General features: G+C 40.7%; 2 protein-coding genes across 5 annotated transcripts in view; one reads left to right on the top strand and one right to left on the bottom strand.

The window, feature by feature from the left end:
- The window catches only part of LOC129748081 (uncharacterized), a 205,799-nt gene extending 198,460 nt beyond the window's left edge, over positions 1–7,339 (top strand). For 2 of the 3 annotated variants that reach the window (XM_055742557.1, XM_055742556.1), the window contains exon 8: positions 6,871–7,339. In XM_055742557.1, the coding sequence (XP_055598532.1) occupies positions 6,871–7,152 (282 nt within the window). In that variant the 3' untranslated portion in view covers positions 7,153–7,339. The remainder of the gene's footprint in view (positions 1–6,870) is intronic. The other variant, XM_055742555.1, reaches the window with a different exon arrangement.
- An 88-nt stretch (positions 7,340–7,427) lies between these two features.
- The window catches only part of LOC129748079 (coiled-coil and C2 domain-containing protein 1-like), a 29,900-nt gene continuing 18,869 nt past the window's right edge, over positions 7,428–18,458 (bottom strand). For both annotated transcript variants that reach the window (XM_055742552.1, XM_055742553.1), the window contains exon 6: positions 7,428–7,943. In XM_055742552.1, the coding sequence (XP_055598527.1) occupies positions 7,824–7,943 (120 nt within the window). In that variant the 3' untranslated portion in view covers positions 7,428–7,823. The remainder of the gene's footprint in view (positions 7,944–18,458) is intronic.

The raw sequence follows: 18,458 nt of genomic DNA, 5'->3' as shown, positions 1-18,458 counted from the left end.
TTGAAGTCGACGAATAGATGGTGCGTAGGGACTTGGTGTTGACGACATTTTTGGGGGATTTCCTGTAATGCGAAGATCTGGTCCGACGTAGACCGTCCCTTCATAAAGGGCCTTATTCTGCGAGGCGAATGAAGTGACTCGGAGTCACATTAGTCGTAGTCACGTGACTCTAGTCGGGGTATTCCGAGAGGCGACTCACTCACGGTGACTAGTTCATTGCCTCGGTGACTTGATGTTCATTTTGACGTTCCAGAGGCAATGAACCAGTTTCATCGGGTTCACCATGCGAACTGTCAAACATGTAAGGAACATTCAAAGCAGGTAGTGTGATATTCAATTTCTTGGATGACGTCACATTCATGAAGAATTTAAAAATAATGCATTCAATTTTTATATAACCAAACCCGATGTAGGATTTCAAATAAATTTCAATCTTCTTCGAACATGCTGTAAATTCCTAAGCAAAATTAAAATTGTCTTTCGTTCCAGTTCTGGTTGAGAATTGGAATTTGTATTTTTGTAAACATAAAAAGGTTAAATAGTTTTGGTCTCGTTCAAGCTGAACATTGGAATTGTACTTTTGCATGCAATGAAATTTCAAATTTAGATTGAAAGTTCATATGAAAAATCCATATAAATATTCTCATTCCTGAATTTTGTAGAGGAGAGTGGGGTAACGTGGGCCATGGGGAAACGTGGGCCACTCTTAATGTATGGTTGCGTTTATTTCAATTTTTTTTAAGTACAATTTGTTCAATTAATTTTTATATTTATTTACAACTAGTTTATTAAAGGCTTTTTACTTTTAGAAGTTTTTTTTTGTACCGAGTGTATACGTTAGGGAGGGGGCCAAAATAGTAAAGGCTACTAAACATATAGAATTATTTGAACAAGGGAGGGGAGAAGTTTATAGGAGAATATAGAGAAACTTAACATGCATTGTTTTATTTTAAACTTGTTGTCTAAAGTGTCTAAAAAAGGTCATAGTTATTGGTTTTAATTTCTTTTATTATGCTAGAGTTCTGTCTCAATAAGGTTTACAAACAAATATATAATATAGATATAGAACTTATTTTCTACCCATTTGAATTAAAATTTGCTGCTTAACATTTTGATATAACTTAAAACTTCTGATCGGTTTTATTTATTTTATTTTAAACGTCAAATGAGCCAAAACGTCAAAAAGTTATGTTTAGTGACGAAGATAAGTCCAAATATGAAGTAAATTAATTTTATTTTAGAAATGTTTCAGTACAATAAGGTGATGATAAAGCTAAAACTGAATATATTTGTCTTCAAATTTTTTTTTAACTTTGAACTTTGGATCTAAAACTTGTTGAAATTTGTTGTTAGTTCAACAAATCACCTACTGAAAAAGTGCTGTATGCTGTTTTTTTTTAGTTCAATGAACTATGTTGCTTGATTATTGAGCAATTGATTCGATTCACAAATGTTGCTTGAAAAAATTTGTTTCTTTGCTTAAACTTGAAAAAGTGAATAATTCGATTAAAAAGAAACGAACATAGCTTTTATTGAAATTGCTTTGTTTTTAAATAACTAATACACATGCATAAAAAAAATGTCGCACCTGAAAAATGATGTTGTCTTTTATAATTGACATTTCGTTTAAGTTCATCCGAAATGACTATCGGCCAACCTTCGTACATACTCAGGTGATGCAAATCAGATCGATTTAATGAAAAATTTGGCAGATTTTTTTCAAAATTTATAGAGTAAACGCATTCTGATTTGCTTAATAAATACTTTATTTTGTGTTTGCAACTAGCTCAAGTACTCTTATCAACTTAAAACTTACTTCTGTGTCTGTTTTCGTTACCATTTATTTGAATCATAAATATATTCTTCACCTTAATAAAATCGCATTGGTTTTTGCCACTGTATTCATTCGCAAGCTTCAAAATGAATCATCTGAGCTGTCATAGAACAAGCAAAGAAAAAAATGGAGTTTGCGAAAAAGGTAATTTTTGTTAATTTTTATTTTTATTCATAATGTTAATTCTCAGCATGTTTAATTTATTTCAACAGCTTACTAACGACCAGGGCAAGTTCCAGACGACGTTGGCCATATTGACTCCCGGCCACCACTCACAAATATGCTTCCCAGAGCTAAACCAAATGCAGCAACTGGATGAGGTACGGTGGCAATAAACCATTACCCAGGAATAAAACCATGGCCACGGTGCTGCCGGACAACACCGTGGAAGACGTCATGTACCAAATAGGAAAAAGTGAATGGAACCGGCTCGTTCCAGAGCACCAGGAAGTAGCAGCAAACTCTTCAGAATAGCCCACAAAGCTTTTGTAAAGTGGTTAGTTTGTCAATACAGCTGTTAAGGAAAAATAAATTTCATAAAGTCTGAATCCGAAATTTATTTCATTTAGCTGCAGGGTTTGTATTTTTGAATTAAATAACCTAAACCGTCTTGAATTTAAATTTACAATTATCGGTAAGGATTCCAAAAAAATCGAAATTTTCTTTCTTATAATCGATTATCAAAGGAACATAATTTCGAGATAAAAACTTAGAAACAGAATTGTAATTAGGGTCACAACATTTATTTTCAACTCAAATATCTAGAACTGAAAAGTTCTGTGTGCATAATAAGAAAAGCTTTTTAAATTGCTTATAAGATAAAAATTTCTAATTTTATTTCCGGATTTCTAAAATCAATTTGTGGTATTTTTTAAACATTTTTCATCTAAAAAAGTTTAGTAAGTTCCTGTTGAAAACTTCATTAAAATTTTGTCATATTTATACAAAATGTTATTTTTTCCTACCAAGTCACCTGCGAAATAGGTTACGACTCCAAAAGTCACTTGCCACCGACTTGAGTCACGCCATTCGCCTCTGAGAATACGGTGACAGTAAAAAAAGTTCATTCAAGTCACCTAAAGTTCATTCAAGTCACGGCATTCGCCTGCTAGAATACGGTGACTCTAAAAAACCAAGTCACTTCACGTCACTCGCCTCGCAGAATAAGGCCCAAAGCCGGCCGGATGACTTCCCACGAATCTGTTTGATTGTGGTGTTAGGCGGCGGAGTAGGATTCGGGACAACACTTTGTAGGCGGCATTGAGGACAGTTCGGTAGTTCTCACAGTCCAATTTGTCGCCCATCTTGTAGATGGAGAATAAAGGACGAACACGAAATTATGTCGACACCGAAAATGTCATGCCAATTTTCTTATAATGTTTAGAATCAAACCAAAATTTCAGGGTAGTTTTATACATACATTTACTTCAAAAATCAAAAGAAAAATTGCCTTGAGTGCAAAATTGAACGCATTTTCGCTCGATGTCCTCCATCAAAGTCTTTACAGTGTCATCCTGTACCAGTTTTTCAGTTTTTTTTTCCATTTTCATAACATGTTCTTCTTGTCTTTGAATGTCTTCTTGCTCTTCCGAAGTTCCCGCTATATTATTGCCCAGTACTGCTCCTCCGGGCACAGTTCCGGACGGTTTGACAGGTTCATGTCCTTTGGAACAAAATGGACAGAATTGGCCTCATACCAATCCAGGACAATTTTAGAATAGTGGCATGATGACAAATCTGGCCAAAATAGCGGAGCTTCGTCATGCTGCTGCAAGAACGGAAAAAGGCGCTTCTCGAGGCACTCAGATTAGTAGATCGCGCCATTTACTGTGCCCTTTGTCACGAAAGGCTCACTCCTCAGTCCGCAAGAGCAAATGGCCTGCCAAACGAGATATTTGGAGGCGAACTTCGACATTTTATTCTTCTTAAATTTGTCGTCCACATCGAACTTGCTCTTGCCGATGAAAAACTGCAACCCTGGAATTTGCTTCAAATCGGCTTTTATATACGTTTCGTCGTCCATCACACAGCAGCCATATTTTGTCAGCACCTTCTCGTAGAGCTTCCGTGCCCGAGTTTTTGCCGTCGATTGTTGCCACTCATCGCGATTTGGGAATTTCTCTACCTTGTATGTAACCTTTTCGACGATAGCCCAATATCGTTCTATGGGGCGAAGCTGGGGGCAGTTTGGTGGGTTAATATCTTTCTCAACTGAATCTACATCGTTATCCTCAAACCATCTAAGAGTAGATTTAGCGTAGTGGGCTGACGCCAAATCCGGCCAGAACAATGGTGGAATCGTATGTTTCTTATATAGTGGCAGCAACCTTTTCTGCAAACACTCCTTTTGGTAGATATTGGCATTTATTGTTCCTTTTGTAAAGAAACTCGCTGACTTCGCAGGAGCAGATTCCCTGCCACACAAGCGCTTTCTGACCAAATTTTCCAACTCAATCGACTTCTCGTGGTCACTCACATCCTCCCCAATAGCTGCAGTGCAGAATTGTGGTCCCGGAAGAGTACTGGAATCCTCTTTTACATAAGTTTCATCGTCCATGAGAATGCACGCATCTGGCTTCTGCAAAATCCGATGATACAGCTGCCGGGCTCTGGTTTTGGCTCGTGATTTTTGTTCAGCCGTTTGTTTGGACACTTTCCGCTTCTTGTATGTCTTCAGGTTGTTCCGCTTCTTGATCCGCTGTGCCATTCCGATCGATGGCCCCGCTTTTTTCGCCAAATCCCGTATTAACATCGATCGATTCCAGTTGATGGGGTTGATTACATTACGGTCCAGATTTGGGTCAGATGGTCCTGGTTTTCTGCCTCTTCCTGGCAAATCATCGAACGTATAGTGTTCCCCAAACTTGTGGATGATGGATTTTACGCTCGCCGGATGAATGCCGAAACGTTTCGCCACTTCATTCATCGAGATGCCCTTCTCTCGCATCCAAGTGTCCAACACACGAATTTTAACTTCTTTTTTAATTCGCCACATTTTGGGAGAAACGAATGTTTCAAACGTAAACAAAGCGCTGGTTCACTCTTGACAAATCTAGATGCTACATACAGGTGAGCGCAGTTGTGCGCGTTCAAGCGTTAGTAAGTAGAAGTATGTTTATAGTTAATTTTCGATACACTCCTTAATTCAAAATTTGAATATACTAGATTAAAGTGTAAATACAGGGTTGCTAGCGATTTTTCGTTTTAAAATTCCAAAGTTTTTCCTGGTTTTTCCCAGGTTTTTTTCCCGGTTATACATGATGATTTTTCCGATGTTTATTATACTCGTTTTTCATTTAAAATCATGGCGAATAAAAAAAATCAATAGAAAAGGATTCAAATTTCTAATAATTGTATCCCAAAACTTGTTAACCGATAATAAATCATGGCAAATACTTCGGCGTCTTGTAACACGTAATCTTTTCGTTTCAAATTTAAAGGTTTTCATAATTTTTTTTTTAACAAATCTAACAAACTGGGCATCTATTCGTATTTTTGCTCCACAATTTCAACAATTTTGCAAAAAAAAGTCCGGTTAAGTTGATCTTGAAACTATAATGTAGTACTTTTTGGCCAATATCTATAAATTTTCTAGAATTTCTATAGAGTTCTAGAAAAAAAAGGATAATTTGTATAGAAATATGTTAGCAATCTATCGAAACATCTTGAATGGGGATTTGTCTTACAAAACTTAAAATCATCAGATCGCAGAAAAATATTTAGTTATTTTCTAAATCCAGTTATATTTTTTGTACAAATTCAAAGACATGATTTTGAAAAAAATGTTTTTTTAAAACAAAACAATGAATAACTAGACAACATTGGAAAACCAATATTTTTTTTCTGGTGAAAAAGAGGTGTAACTCTGCTTAAAACCGCTTCACGAAACTTCTATAGTGGGAGAAAACAACAAGTCTCAAGATTTGCAAAACACAGAACCTCTTCAAGTGAGAGTGAGAGCTAGAGTCGTTTTCCTGACTAGACCAAGGAAATTAGAGAAAATAACACTTTTGTACCATATTGAAACTTACTCAGAAAACTTCGAACTGATGCATCAACTGGTGTCAGGTGGATTTTTATCAAATACATATTGAATAGTTGAATTTATAGATCACTTTAATTCATTTGTATGTTGCTGATCCTCTATAAAAGAGAACCTGGTTAAGTTAGAAACCTCTTTAAGAGAGAAAAAAAAGTTCAGTTTTGTGTTTAGTTTTGTCGATAATAGTTTCATTATTAAATTAATATCATTTGAGTTATGCTTGTAAGTGTAGCACACTTGCGGAGAGCGGAAAAATTAGTTATAAAAGTGATAACATAAACACTTATTCTACTAATGAACGAAAATAAGCGATTATGAGATATAGAGACTCTCAAAACCACTTAAATTATGAAATAATTCTAAAAATATTTTTGAAACTTCGTGAAAAAATTTCAAAATTGTCAATTTTCCCGGTGAGGTGCCGAAATTCCCGGTTTTTCCCGGTTCCCGGTGACGTGATGAAATTCCAAAGTTTTTCCCGGTTTTCCCGGTTCGCTAGCAACCCTGAAATAGTTGATAGGTTGTAAATAGTGGTATTAGGCTCTGTACATAGTAGTTATAATAACTTTTTGAAAATTGAAAATTGAACAATTCCTCAAGGCTGGATAAAACTTTTGTAAATGTAGAATCTCAAAACCACAATTCCCCTAAAACTGAAAAGAAAATTCTGTATCACTTAAAATTGTAACTAACATCCTTGAATAAAGATTAATTTAAAGTCAAAAAAAGGTTTTTTCATTTTATCGATCACTTTTAAGTGTATTTTCAGGATTACTGAGAATTCACATAAATTTATGTATGGGCGAAATATTGTCAGATGTCACATACCATTGAGGTGATAATAATTTTGAGTGTAGGGATAAAATATCATGGCAAAAATCTTACCTTTATGTTCCTGTCTTCGAAACCTTTGTGCGTTACGTGAAACCATTTTACAGGACAGCCACATCTGGACCAATCGAGATAATTTCATTGTTACTTTTTTTTCTTTCAGGCCGCTTCACTCACCGTGACCTGCCGGCAGACGCAAACCAGTGGCCATCTCATCAGCATTCGGCCATTCGTCCACCGGGACACGTCGTCCGAGGAGCTCAACACGGTTTTGCTGTACGCTTCGTCGCTCCGAATGTCGGCCAAACTGTTCCGGATGCCCGTGACCGCACACTATCTGTGTTTCTTCATTTTCTGTTGCACCATCGGACTACTTACTTTCGGCATGTGTCTGACTTGGCTGTTGGGCCTGTATGAATTACTTGATAGAACAATGATTGTATAACAAAAATTTGGAACCAATCGATACAATCATGTCAATTTGACAATTGTTAGTCGAACATTTGAAGAAACAAAAAGGAGACTGATTTATACGTTAGACAACGTAAAATTTATATCTTATTTGTAAGTGTTGAAAATTTGAAAATATTGTGATGTTGATTTATTATTTATTTTGTTGAATACTTTGTTACTTTGTCATTATATAAACACTAACGGAATTTCGGAATGATAAAAATTGTTAATAAAGACTGAATAAGTATAATTTGTTTATTACCTAGACTTTATATGTTCCTAACAAAAAATGTAAAACCAAACACTGAAAATGACTCCATCAATGATTCAACTGTTTTTTTTTTTTTTTCAAATATAATAATTGCCGTCGAGGGATCCAATCCATCAATTCCAGCTTAACAACCAACCTTTCTGTAAGTTTAGTACTATCGCTGTTGAAAACACGATAAAAAAAAAGCTTCGAGAACTTTCGAACCCGTCCAAGGTGCGGTGCGAAAACGTAACACTAGCTTTCCCTTATTCAAACATTGAATCTCACTTTGTTTTACTCGTATGTGGTGATACGTGTTGTCGGCAACTCGTCACATAAGATATCCCTTAAAAGCAAATTAACGAGGCAGCTGTGCGGGGAAAATTCTTCCTCCCATCTTCTCATCGGCCCATTCATGCATCGATAATCAGCCACTTTTCGTTGATCTGTTCGATCTGCTTCGTCAGGATCGGATTCCGGACACGTATCTTTACTTCCAGCTTTCCACCCACCGTCCGGCGGCCGTCCATCAGCTAAATGGTGGATGAATGATATGGTAGAAAAAAGTAAGATAAAAAAAGAGCCATAGAAACCATGGATGGAGTTGGTTAAGTACGTAAGTGCAAAATTGGTTACCCACGCTCGGGCGGTCGATGTGGTAGAAAACAGTTGGTGGTCAACTGATTCTTAGTTAACGATTGAAGGACCTCAGGCGGATTGAATTGAATAGAAGCTATCAGGTAGTTGAGGTATGTAGTTTTCATCAATTTTTTTTTGTATTTTCCCATGTCATATTGGGTTCCATTTATTAGATAAGTTCTTGGTATGTATGTATGTATGTATGTTTCCCCCATCGGTAGCAAGGTCCTGCCTATGTCTGTGTGGCTTGGCCTTCGAATTTCTTCTAGGGCTTCCACGGTCCGATGGTTCGTCGAAAAAAGGCATCCAACCCTCAGAAACCTACAATGGCCGGCTACCCGTGCCGCTTGCAAAAGTTTCTTCAGGTTATCCCCAGATGCATTCCTTCTAAAATATATATCAATTTATCTAGTTATTGGTAAGGAGAATAGTGAAAAAATCGTAGGAGTATATGATGAGAATATAAAAAAGAAAAATTATTATATATTTATTAATATTTAAAAAGGATACGAATCTGAAAGAAAAATTTATTAGCATATTTATGTCGCTCCGATTCTCTACCTCCCCGTGGTGCTAGCTGGGGTGCGAGCAACCTTAGCGGAGATCGGGTACCCAACCCCGGTGGATGCTTTGGTCGCATGCAGAATGAGTTAGGGAGCTTCGTACGCGTCTGTTCTCCATGTTAGGGGCGGCGTGCGGAGTGCAACATCGTCCTGGTGGTGTTCGGGACCCAAAACAGCAACATCACGACGGTCCTCCTGCGAGATAGTGGGGTTAGCTGCGGGCCTTGCGAGCCTGTGACTACTAAAAAACATAAGCAACAAATAACGAACAACAAATTTCGGATGGAAATCGGCAAAGACCCACGCGACGAAAAGGGACTATCGATTGGAAACTTGGAACATGGAACTGCCGATCTCTAAATTTTGTGGGCAGTACCCACGTGCTCTCCAACGAATTGAAGAGCCGCAAATTCGACATCATAGCGCTGCAGGAGGTATGCTGGAAGGGCTCCACGGTATGAACGTATCCAGATGGTCGTGCCATCTACCAGAGCTGCGGCAACACACACGAGCTTGGAACAGCTTTTATAGTGATGGGAAAGATGCAAAAGCGCGTGATCGGGTGGTGGCCGATCAACTCACGAATGTGCCGGTTGAGAATCAAGGGCCGGTTCTTCAACATCAGCATCATCAACGTGCACAGCCCTCACCTCGGAAGTACCGGTGACGACAAAGACGAATTCTACGCGCAGCTGGAGCGTGAATACGACCGTTGCCCAAAACATGATATCAAGATCGTCATCGGGGATTTCAATGCTCAGGTCGGCCAGGAGGAGGAATTTAAACCGACAATTGGAAGGTTCAGCGCGCACCAGCTGACCAACGAAAACGGCCTTAGACTTATTGATTTCGCCGCCTCCAAACGAATGGCCGTACGTAGTACCTTTTTTCAGCACCGCCTCCCACACAAGTACACCTGGAGATCACCGTACCAAACGCAATCACAGATCGACCACGTTTTGATCGACAGCCGGCACTTTTCGGACATCATCGACGTCAGATCCTGTCGGGGCGCCAACATCGAGTCGGACCATTATCTGGTGATGGTGAAGATGCGCCCAAAACTCTCGGTAGTGAACCCGGCGCCCGCCTCGGTTAAACATCGCGCGACTGAAGCAACCTGAGGTCGCGGCAGACTACGCGCAATCGGTCGAAGCAGCGCTGCCGGCAGAGGGCGAGCTTGACGAAGCCCTTCTCGAGGACTGTTGGGATACCATCAAAACAGCCATCAACAGTGCGGCGGAGAACGTCATCGGTTATGTGGAGCGATCTCGACGGAACGACTGGTTCGACGAGGAGTGTAGGAGGGTGATGGACGAAGAAAATGCCGCGCGGGCGGCAGTAGTGCAAAGAGGCACCCGTCGAAATGTGGAAAATCACCGACAGCGGAAGAGGCAGAGAGTCCGACTTTTCCGGGAGAAAAAGCGCCGCCTGGAGGAGGAGGAGCTCCAGGAGCTGGAGCAGCTGCATCGTTCCCAAGAAACACGAAAGTTCTATCAGAAACTCAACGCATCCCGCAAAGGCTTCGTGCCGCAAGCCGAAATGTGCCGGGATAAGGACGGGGGTATCCTGACGGACAATCGTGAGGTGATCAAAAGGTGGAAGCAGCACTTCGATGAACACCTGAACGGCGCACATGCAGGAGATCAAGACGGTGGGGGAAGGTACATAGCCGGCGCACAGTGGTCCAAAATGCGAAAAACGTAATCGTTGCTTATAACTTTTTTAGGTCACATTTTAGCATATCGGTGTTTTCGGAGAAGTTTGTCAGTAAAATCAGCTCTATAATAAAAAACTATTATTTTTCTGATTAATCCCCCTGCAAGTGAGATAAAATTTCTAACTTCTCTGTTATAGGTTTTAGCTCTTTGATGTCTTCGACAAACTCGTTAAAAATCAAATTTTCTACAACTTTGTCTCAGATACCAAGCTTCTAAAATAATTATTATCCGAGATATCAGCCAAATAAGAAACTTAACCTCTAACAATCAGTATTTTAATAATAACTTTTTTCAGTAAATTTTAAGTTTAATAATATGTTCCACAAAGTTGTTTGTCTTACTAAAATACACCACTTTGTTGAACGTTTCAAGTTTGTAAAATGTGATACTGCAGAGCTATGTTAAAAAGATTACCGAAAATAGGGCTTTTTCACGCCTTATTTTACAAACATCGGGCAACATCGGGCAGCCCGCTTTAGATGCAAAATAAAGTCGAAGATTTCGTCTACAAGATGCAGGTACAATCGTCAGTATCCACTTGTATCCAAGCGAGATACATCAATTTTACTTTTCCATGTTTGCATTAAAAACAACGATTTCTATGAAAGCACATACAGCGTATTCTACTAGGTACGTGTGTTTTCTTCTAGTGTTTCTTTGCGCGATGTCAGAAGCAAAGGTTTGGAAGCGCATTTGTATTATCAGCATCTCCAGCTTGTAGAGGATATCTTTTTCAATTGAACACATAATAACCTGTACTAATAATAACGCTTTCAAACCTTTGCTTCTGACATCGCGCAGGGAACAGCTAGAAGAAAACACACGTACCTAGTGAAATGCGCTGTATGTGCTAGAAATCGTTGTTTTTAATGCAAACATGGAAAAGTAAAATTGAAGTATCTCGCTGGGATACAAGTGGATACTGACGATTGTACCTGCATCTAGTAGACGAAATTTTCGACTTTATTTTGCATCTAAAGCGGGCTGCCCGATGTTGCCCGATGTTTGTAAAATAAGGCGTGAAAAAGCCTTATTTTCGGTAATCTTTTTAACATAGCTCTGCAGTATCACATTTTACAAACTTGAAACGTTCAACAAAGTGGTGTATTTTAGTAAGACAAACAACTTTGTGGAACATATTATTAAACTTAAAATTTACTGAAAAAAGTTATTATTAAAAAACTGATTGTTAGAGGTTAAGTTTCTTATTTGGCCGATATCTCGGATAATAATTATTTTAGAAACTTAGCATCTGAGACAAAGTTGGAGAAAATTTGATTTTTAACAAGTTTGTCGAAGACATCAAAGAGCTAAAACCTAAAACAGAGAAGTTAGAAATTTTATCTCACTTGTAGGGGGATTAATCAGAAAAAATAATAGTTTTTTATTATAGAGCTGATTTTGCTGACAAACTTCTCCGAAGACACCGATATGCTAAAATGTGACCTAAAAAAGTTATAAGCAACGATCACGTTTTTCGCATTTTGGACCACTGTGCGGCGTAGCCAACGACGAAGAGGAGCCACTCCCAACGATGAGTGAAGTTAAGGAAGCCATTCGCCAGCTGAATAGAAACAAGTCGGCTGGGAAGGATGGCATCGCAGCTGAACTCATCAAAATGGGCCCGGACAGGTTGGCCGATTGCCTACATCGGTTGATAATCCGGATCTGGGACATAGAACAGCTACCGGAGGAGTGGAAGGAGGGGGTAATATGCCCCATCTACAAGAAGGGCGACAAATTGGACTGTGAGAACTACCGAGCGATCACTGTCCTCAATGCCGCCTACAAAGTGTTGTCCCGAATCCTACTCCGCCGCCTAACGCCACAAGCAAACAGATTCGTGGGAAGTCATCAGGCCGGCTTCATGGAGGGACGGTCTACGACGGACCAGATATTCACATTGCGGCAAATCCTCCAAAAATGCCGTGAACACCAAGTCCCTACGCATCATCTATTCATCGACTTCAAAGCCGCATACGACACGATCGACCGTAACGAGCTATGGAAAATCATGGACGAGAACGGCTTTTCCGGGAAGCTGATCAGACTGATCAAGGCGACGATGGATGGAACGCAGTGCTGTGTGCGGATTTCGGGTGAATTGTCGAGTTCATTCGAATCGCGCAGGGGGCTTCGACAAGGTGATGGTCTATCCTGCATGATGTTCAACGTGGCGCTAGAAGGTGTTATTCGACGAGCGGTGGGCGAAATGCGGGGCACGATTTTCAACAGATCCAGTCAACTTATCTGCTTTGCCGATGACATTGATATAGTCGGCAGATCATCTGCGGCGGTGGAGGAGATCTACCGCAAACTGAAACGCGAAGCAGGAAGGATTGGGTTGATGATTAATACGTCCAAGACGAAGTACATGCTGGCCTGCGGATCCGAGACCGACCGAACCCGCTTGTCCAGTAATAACAAGGTCACGATCGACGGCGACGAGCTGGAGATAGTCGAAGACTTTGTCTATCTCGGCTCACTGGTGACCGCAGACAATGACACCAGCCGTGAGATCCGGAGGCGAATTATCAGCGGAAGTCGTGCCTACTATGGACTCCACAAGCAACTGCGGTCGAGAAGACTTAGCCCTCGCACGAAGTGTAACCTGTATATGACGCTCATTAGACCGGTTGTTCTCTACGGGCACGAGACATGGATATTGCTCGAGGAGGACCTGCGTACACTCGGAGTATTCGAGCGACGAGTGTTAAGAACCATCTTTGGCGGCGTACAGGAGAACGGAGTGTGGAGGCGAAGGATGAACCACGAGCTCGCGCGCCTCTACGGCGAACCCAGTATCCAGAAGGTGGTGAAGGCTGGCCGGATACGCTGGGCGGGACATGTTGCGAGAATGCCGGACGACTGTCCTGCAAAACAGGTGTTCGCTACGAATCCGGTAGGAACAAGACGAGCGGGGGCGCAACGAGCGAGGTGGTTAGACCATGTGGAGCGTGATCTGGCGAACGTGGGGTGCCCGAGAAATTGGAGAACGGTTGCTATGAACCGAGTGAATTTTAGGAATTATGTTCGTCAAGTTATGTCGTGAGACGGAATACTATGTAAATAAAAATAAAAATAATGTCGCTTTCAAAATGAAAATCAAGTCATATAAATTAAATCATTTATACAAGTGGTACTTTAAAGAGTAGTCCAATGCCCAATTGCCGAAGGATCGTTAATGGTTCTAATCATGTAGACCAGTTCAAATTACAATAATTTGGTGTTATGGCAGGAAAACATATAATATTGACTAGGATAGTTGATATTGAAAAAAAAATCTTGTTCATTAAAATTAAAATGACAAATTTCATAATTAAATTTGGCAACGCTGGATCATTCGGCGAGTAGCGAAATTCAATAGCTGTAGTTCTGCTACTTGCCACTCTTATTCGGATGACGTATCTTTAATTTTATTTATTCAAGTGAGAGAGGAAGGAAAACGAAAATCTGTATACAAACTTTCGAAGTATACATGTTATTTTCTAAAAACATCGTAGTATTTCTAGCAAAAAAAAAACCTGTGAAAAAAGTTATGTAAAAGTATGGAACGAGCTCACCGAATCATCGCATGTTAGTTCCTGCTCCCGCCACGAGTCTGCGGCAATTTCTTTCTAGGTTCCTTTTTCTACCGCATGGCGCAGATTGAGCAAATTGTAGTCACTACACAAACCAACACTTAGAAAACCTATCTCGAAATTTTGTTCTCATTGAAATGCCACCAACACCAACTCATTTTCCAACTTGTCGCCATCTTTCTTGGAAGGCTACATTCGATTGTAAAACCACAGATTAAAACACTCAAGTGAATCCAATTCACAAAGAATAACCACAAAATTTCAAATCACACTCTCCTGTGAAGCCCACTTTATTCCGCCCGCACTACTCGACCAAACAGATAAGCTTTTTCACGTTTTCTAACGCGTTTGCCGAAAAACCATCACGCAGCGCACTGAAAAAAGAACCGAACAGATCAGATACACACGAGACATTTGTTAGATAAGTTCTTGGTTTATGCAAAAACAATCGTATGTGAGCTCCCGTCTTCTCTAACTGTATCCCCTATTGAAGGAGAAAGATGTCTCAAAAGCGAATATCCATTTTACGTATTCAAATGTTTTCCCATGACAAAGTTGTTTCCATTTGCTCGATTAGTTCTCAAATTATGCGAAAAATTGTAGCCCCCTCCCCCCCCCCCCCTTTTCTCCTTCCTATCAACCCACTGGAAGGAGGCAGTAGTACCAAATATTCATAGAAACATTCCTTGTGCTCAAATACCCTTCCAAGGCTAATTTCGTTCCATTTGCTGGGTAAGTTCCCGAGTGGTGTAAAAATTTTTATGGGAGCACCCACCTATCTTAATATTTTCCGAATTGAAGAACGAAGGGTTTTCAAAATATCATAGAAACATTACTCGTAATCACATACCTTCCCGCGCCCAATTTGGTTCCATTCACATTATCATTTCTCGAGTTATGAAAACTTATTAGATTTATTTGAGAGACCCCCTCCTCTCTTCCAGGGACAGAGAGGGGTCCCAAACCATAATAGTAACCTTCTTCGACCTCCAATACCCCCATCTGCCAAGTTTCACGGAAATCGATTCAGTAGTTTTCGAGTCTATAGGGAACAGACAGACATATAGAAATCCATTTTTATACAGGGTCCGGCAATTGAAGTGCTACATTGAAATAAACATATAAATATTTCAAATTCATTCAATTTCTCTTGAAAACAAATTACTTTTCCAAAATTCACTGGTAAAGTTCGACTTGTTAGCCCTTGAGTTTAACCACTTGCCGCATACGGTCGAGGAACGCATCGTATGAGTCCCGCAGGTGTTCTTGTGGTATTTTATCCCATGCTGCCACCAGGCTTGCAATTTCTCTAACGAGAATCACCGACGTGCTCGGTTTTCGATTCTCGGTAGAGATTCACTGAAACGCACCGCAGAGATTTTTAGCCAAACCTCTGTAGAGAATCTGTTAATCAACACGACAGAGCGAACACACACTATAGTGAAAAAATGTTTTCACCACGGAGAGCGACAGCGACGGCAGCTAGCTTGGCTTGTTGCATTTACCAATACATTCGAAGCTGAACCACTCGCCCGAAACATTCATCGTTTGTTGATGATATTATTATGCACACCATCGTGTTTGTTTTTGTCTTTGCTTTTTCGTGGCTTAAACCAGTCGGTACTGTGTTGTAACCGGGGTGCTCTACAGTGACAAATTGTCGCACGCCGGAGCTATTGGAATTAGGTGTGTGTGTGGCTTTCGAAACCGGGGTGCGAATAATCTGTGGAGAGGAACAAAAAATCTCACCCGGGTGAATTGCGGTTATCGCACGGGGGTGTTTTATTCTCCGTTCTCCGTTTTTCTCGGTAGAGAATGGCATCCCTGGCTGCCACGAGATGTCGATTCAGGACCTCCACACCTTCATGTTTCTTCATGGCTCCCAACATACTCCAAACAGCAAAGTCCATAGGGTTCATGTCTGACGAACTCGCCGGCCACTCGGAGCTCGAAATGAACCCTGGAAAATATTGCGCAATCCAAAGTTGGGTTTTCTTCGCTTTATGAGCCGGCGCCGAGTCCTGTTGGTAAACCCAATCCCTGGAACCAAAATGACGACGTGCCCACGGTTCGACGACATTCTGTAGAACTAGTTCCCGATATGTATTTTGATTGATCTTCACTCCTTCAGGGACAAAAACCAGCGGAGTCCGGTCATCACGGATGATTCTACCCAAACCATCACCGATGCTGGTTTCTGTCGCCGGGTGGCCGTCAGCAAGTCGGCATGGCTTTGTGATCTGTTTGGCAACCAAACTCTGTCGATCTGCTTATTTACGAAAGTCGGTAAACACCATATTCTTTAACCTTCCTTCCGCGGCCCTCATCAGCAGCGCCTTCGCTTTTTTACCCGTTCTTGTATCGGCTTTACCGTAAGGTCTTGAACATTTTAGATCTTGTAGGGCTTGGTCTAAAGTTTATCTTTCAGGATCCGACGGAGACTTCGATCCGATATGTTGAGATCCTCTGCTAATTTGGTGGCACTACGACGAGGATTTCTCTTAAGGCGCTTCTTGACGATCTTCGCCATGGCAGGTGTCACCACAGTAGGTCGGCGTCCCCCACCATACCGTTCTCGACGCATAGGGCTGAGATAAAAGATCTCCACTACTGGCGATCCGGAGCCAGCGTCTTCACTTCTCGTCAACTGTGCGGATTTCAGCGGCTAGACTTCGCCGCCACGAACTTTTGGGCCTGCCTCTTCTTCGATGCCCTTCTGGATTCCAGTCAAGCGCCTCTCTGCAAATCTCGTTTTCATCTCTTCGCAGCGTGTGCCCAATCCATCTCCACTTACGTTCCCGAATCTCGATTTCTAGCGCCTTTTGATAACCCCGGCGATGAAGTTCAACGTTTGAGATCCAGTTGCCAGGCCACCAAGCGCGGATGATGTTCCGCAGGCAGCGATTCACAAAAACTTGCAGTTTTCGCGTCGTCACCGCAAATGTGCACCAAGTTTCACACCCGTACAGCAATACGGATTTGACGTTTGAGTTGAAGATTCGGATCTCAGTTCGTAGAGAGATCTGAACCATTCAGGCAAACTTTGACCAATCTCCCGTGCTATGAGTTTCCCACTGCAGTGACAAGAACAAGAATATGTATTGATTTATCTGTGAAACAAATGCGTGCTCAAAACCAAAATTCATCTACAGCTGAGGTGGTGTCGTATTATATAACCGAAAAGTATGCAGATGCGTACATCATAGCAACGGATGGCTCCAAAGACATGCATGGAACAGTGTATTCTGTTGTAAACAACTTCGGGGCTCCAACGGAAATAATTAAACTTGATAACTTCATATCACTTTATATGGCCGAACTTTTAGCAATCAGACATGCCACAAAAAATATTCTGCAACTTCCTATTGGTCAATACATTGTCCTAACAGACAGTTTCAGCAGCCTCACGAGTCTTCAAAAATTATGTGTCAATCAAAAAATCCATGCGCATGGTACGAGATCAAAAAGGCAGTTTCTGAAGCACATAACCTCGGCTATCAAATTCATCTTATATGGGTTCCATCTCATAGAGGTGTTCCTATGAATGAGCTTGCAGATCAGGAGGCTAAACGTGCGTGTGATGAAGGATTTCCAGGCGAATATATTTTGACATCGTTGGATGTTACTTTTCCGATACGTAGAACAGCATTACAGAATTGGCAGGCGAGTTGGGACAAAAGGTCGATTTTGCAAGAGCATTATTGCTAACGTTTCTCTGCGACCATGGTTTCATGGTCTGGATATAAACCGGAGACAAATTATTATCCTGTCCAAGTTAATCAGCAATCACTCGAGGCTTCCTGCTCATCTCCATAGAAATGGCATCATCTCAACTGCGGCATGTATCTCCTCGCGCCGTTGGACACGCGCAACTCTCAGTCGTATCTCGCCAAGGACGAGGGGATGGTCAGATGCAATGTCTGCGCTTCTCTTGTTGCGGACATCAAGAAGGCTCCTTCTCCATTTTCGGCTGATGCAGATGTGGTAAATTTGATTTTCTGCCATCTCAGGACCCAAGTGACCTTATGTGCTGGTCGATCCTGATCACCATGTTGTTGTTGCCACAAAATTCTACAAACAGCTCTCCGTTTTCGCTCATCTGTCCTAGGCCATGGCACCCCATGATGCGCTCAAAGCCTTACACGGTGTGTTTGTAGAGGATGTTTAAAAGAAAAAATACAGTAACTCTAATTTTTTCAGAAATGAAAAATTTAGCCTTTTCGGAATCATTTCCAGGCAAAATTAAAATATTTGGTCGGTGAGTCCCCATATGTTTTGTTTTTTTGAAGATTTGTAGTCCATATTTAGACATTTTTATCTGTAAAATTATTCCAGTGCAATGGAATAGTAACTTTTTTCATTGAAAATTTATTTTTTTATTTTTATTCAAGTTTTTGTCATTCAGAAACAATAAAAATTTTCAACGCCTAGAAAGATAAGTGATTTGGATTTTCTGAAAAATTAATTTTTATATGAAGATTTATTTAAAATTTTATTATTTCGAATATCTTTGTTACAATTGCTGCTACCCAAATGCAACATGT

The sequence above is a fragment of the Uranotaenia lowii genome, chromosome 2 (genome assembly GCF_029784155.1).
Source record: "Uranotaenia lowii strain MFRU-FL chromosome 2, ASM2978415v1, whole genome shotgun sequence".
NCBI classification, from domain to species: Eukaryota; Metazoa; Arthropoda; class Insecta; order Diptera; family Culicidae; genus Uranotaenia; species Uranotaenia lowii.
Note: the sequence above shows the minus strand (reverse complement) of the source record. Positions and strands in the feature narration are given on the sequence as shown.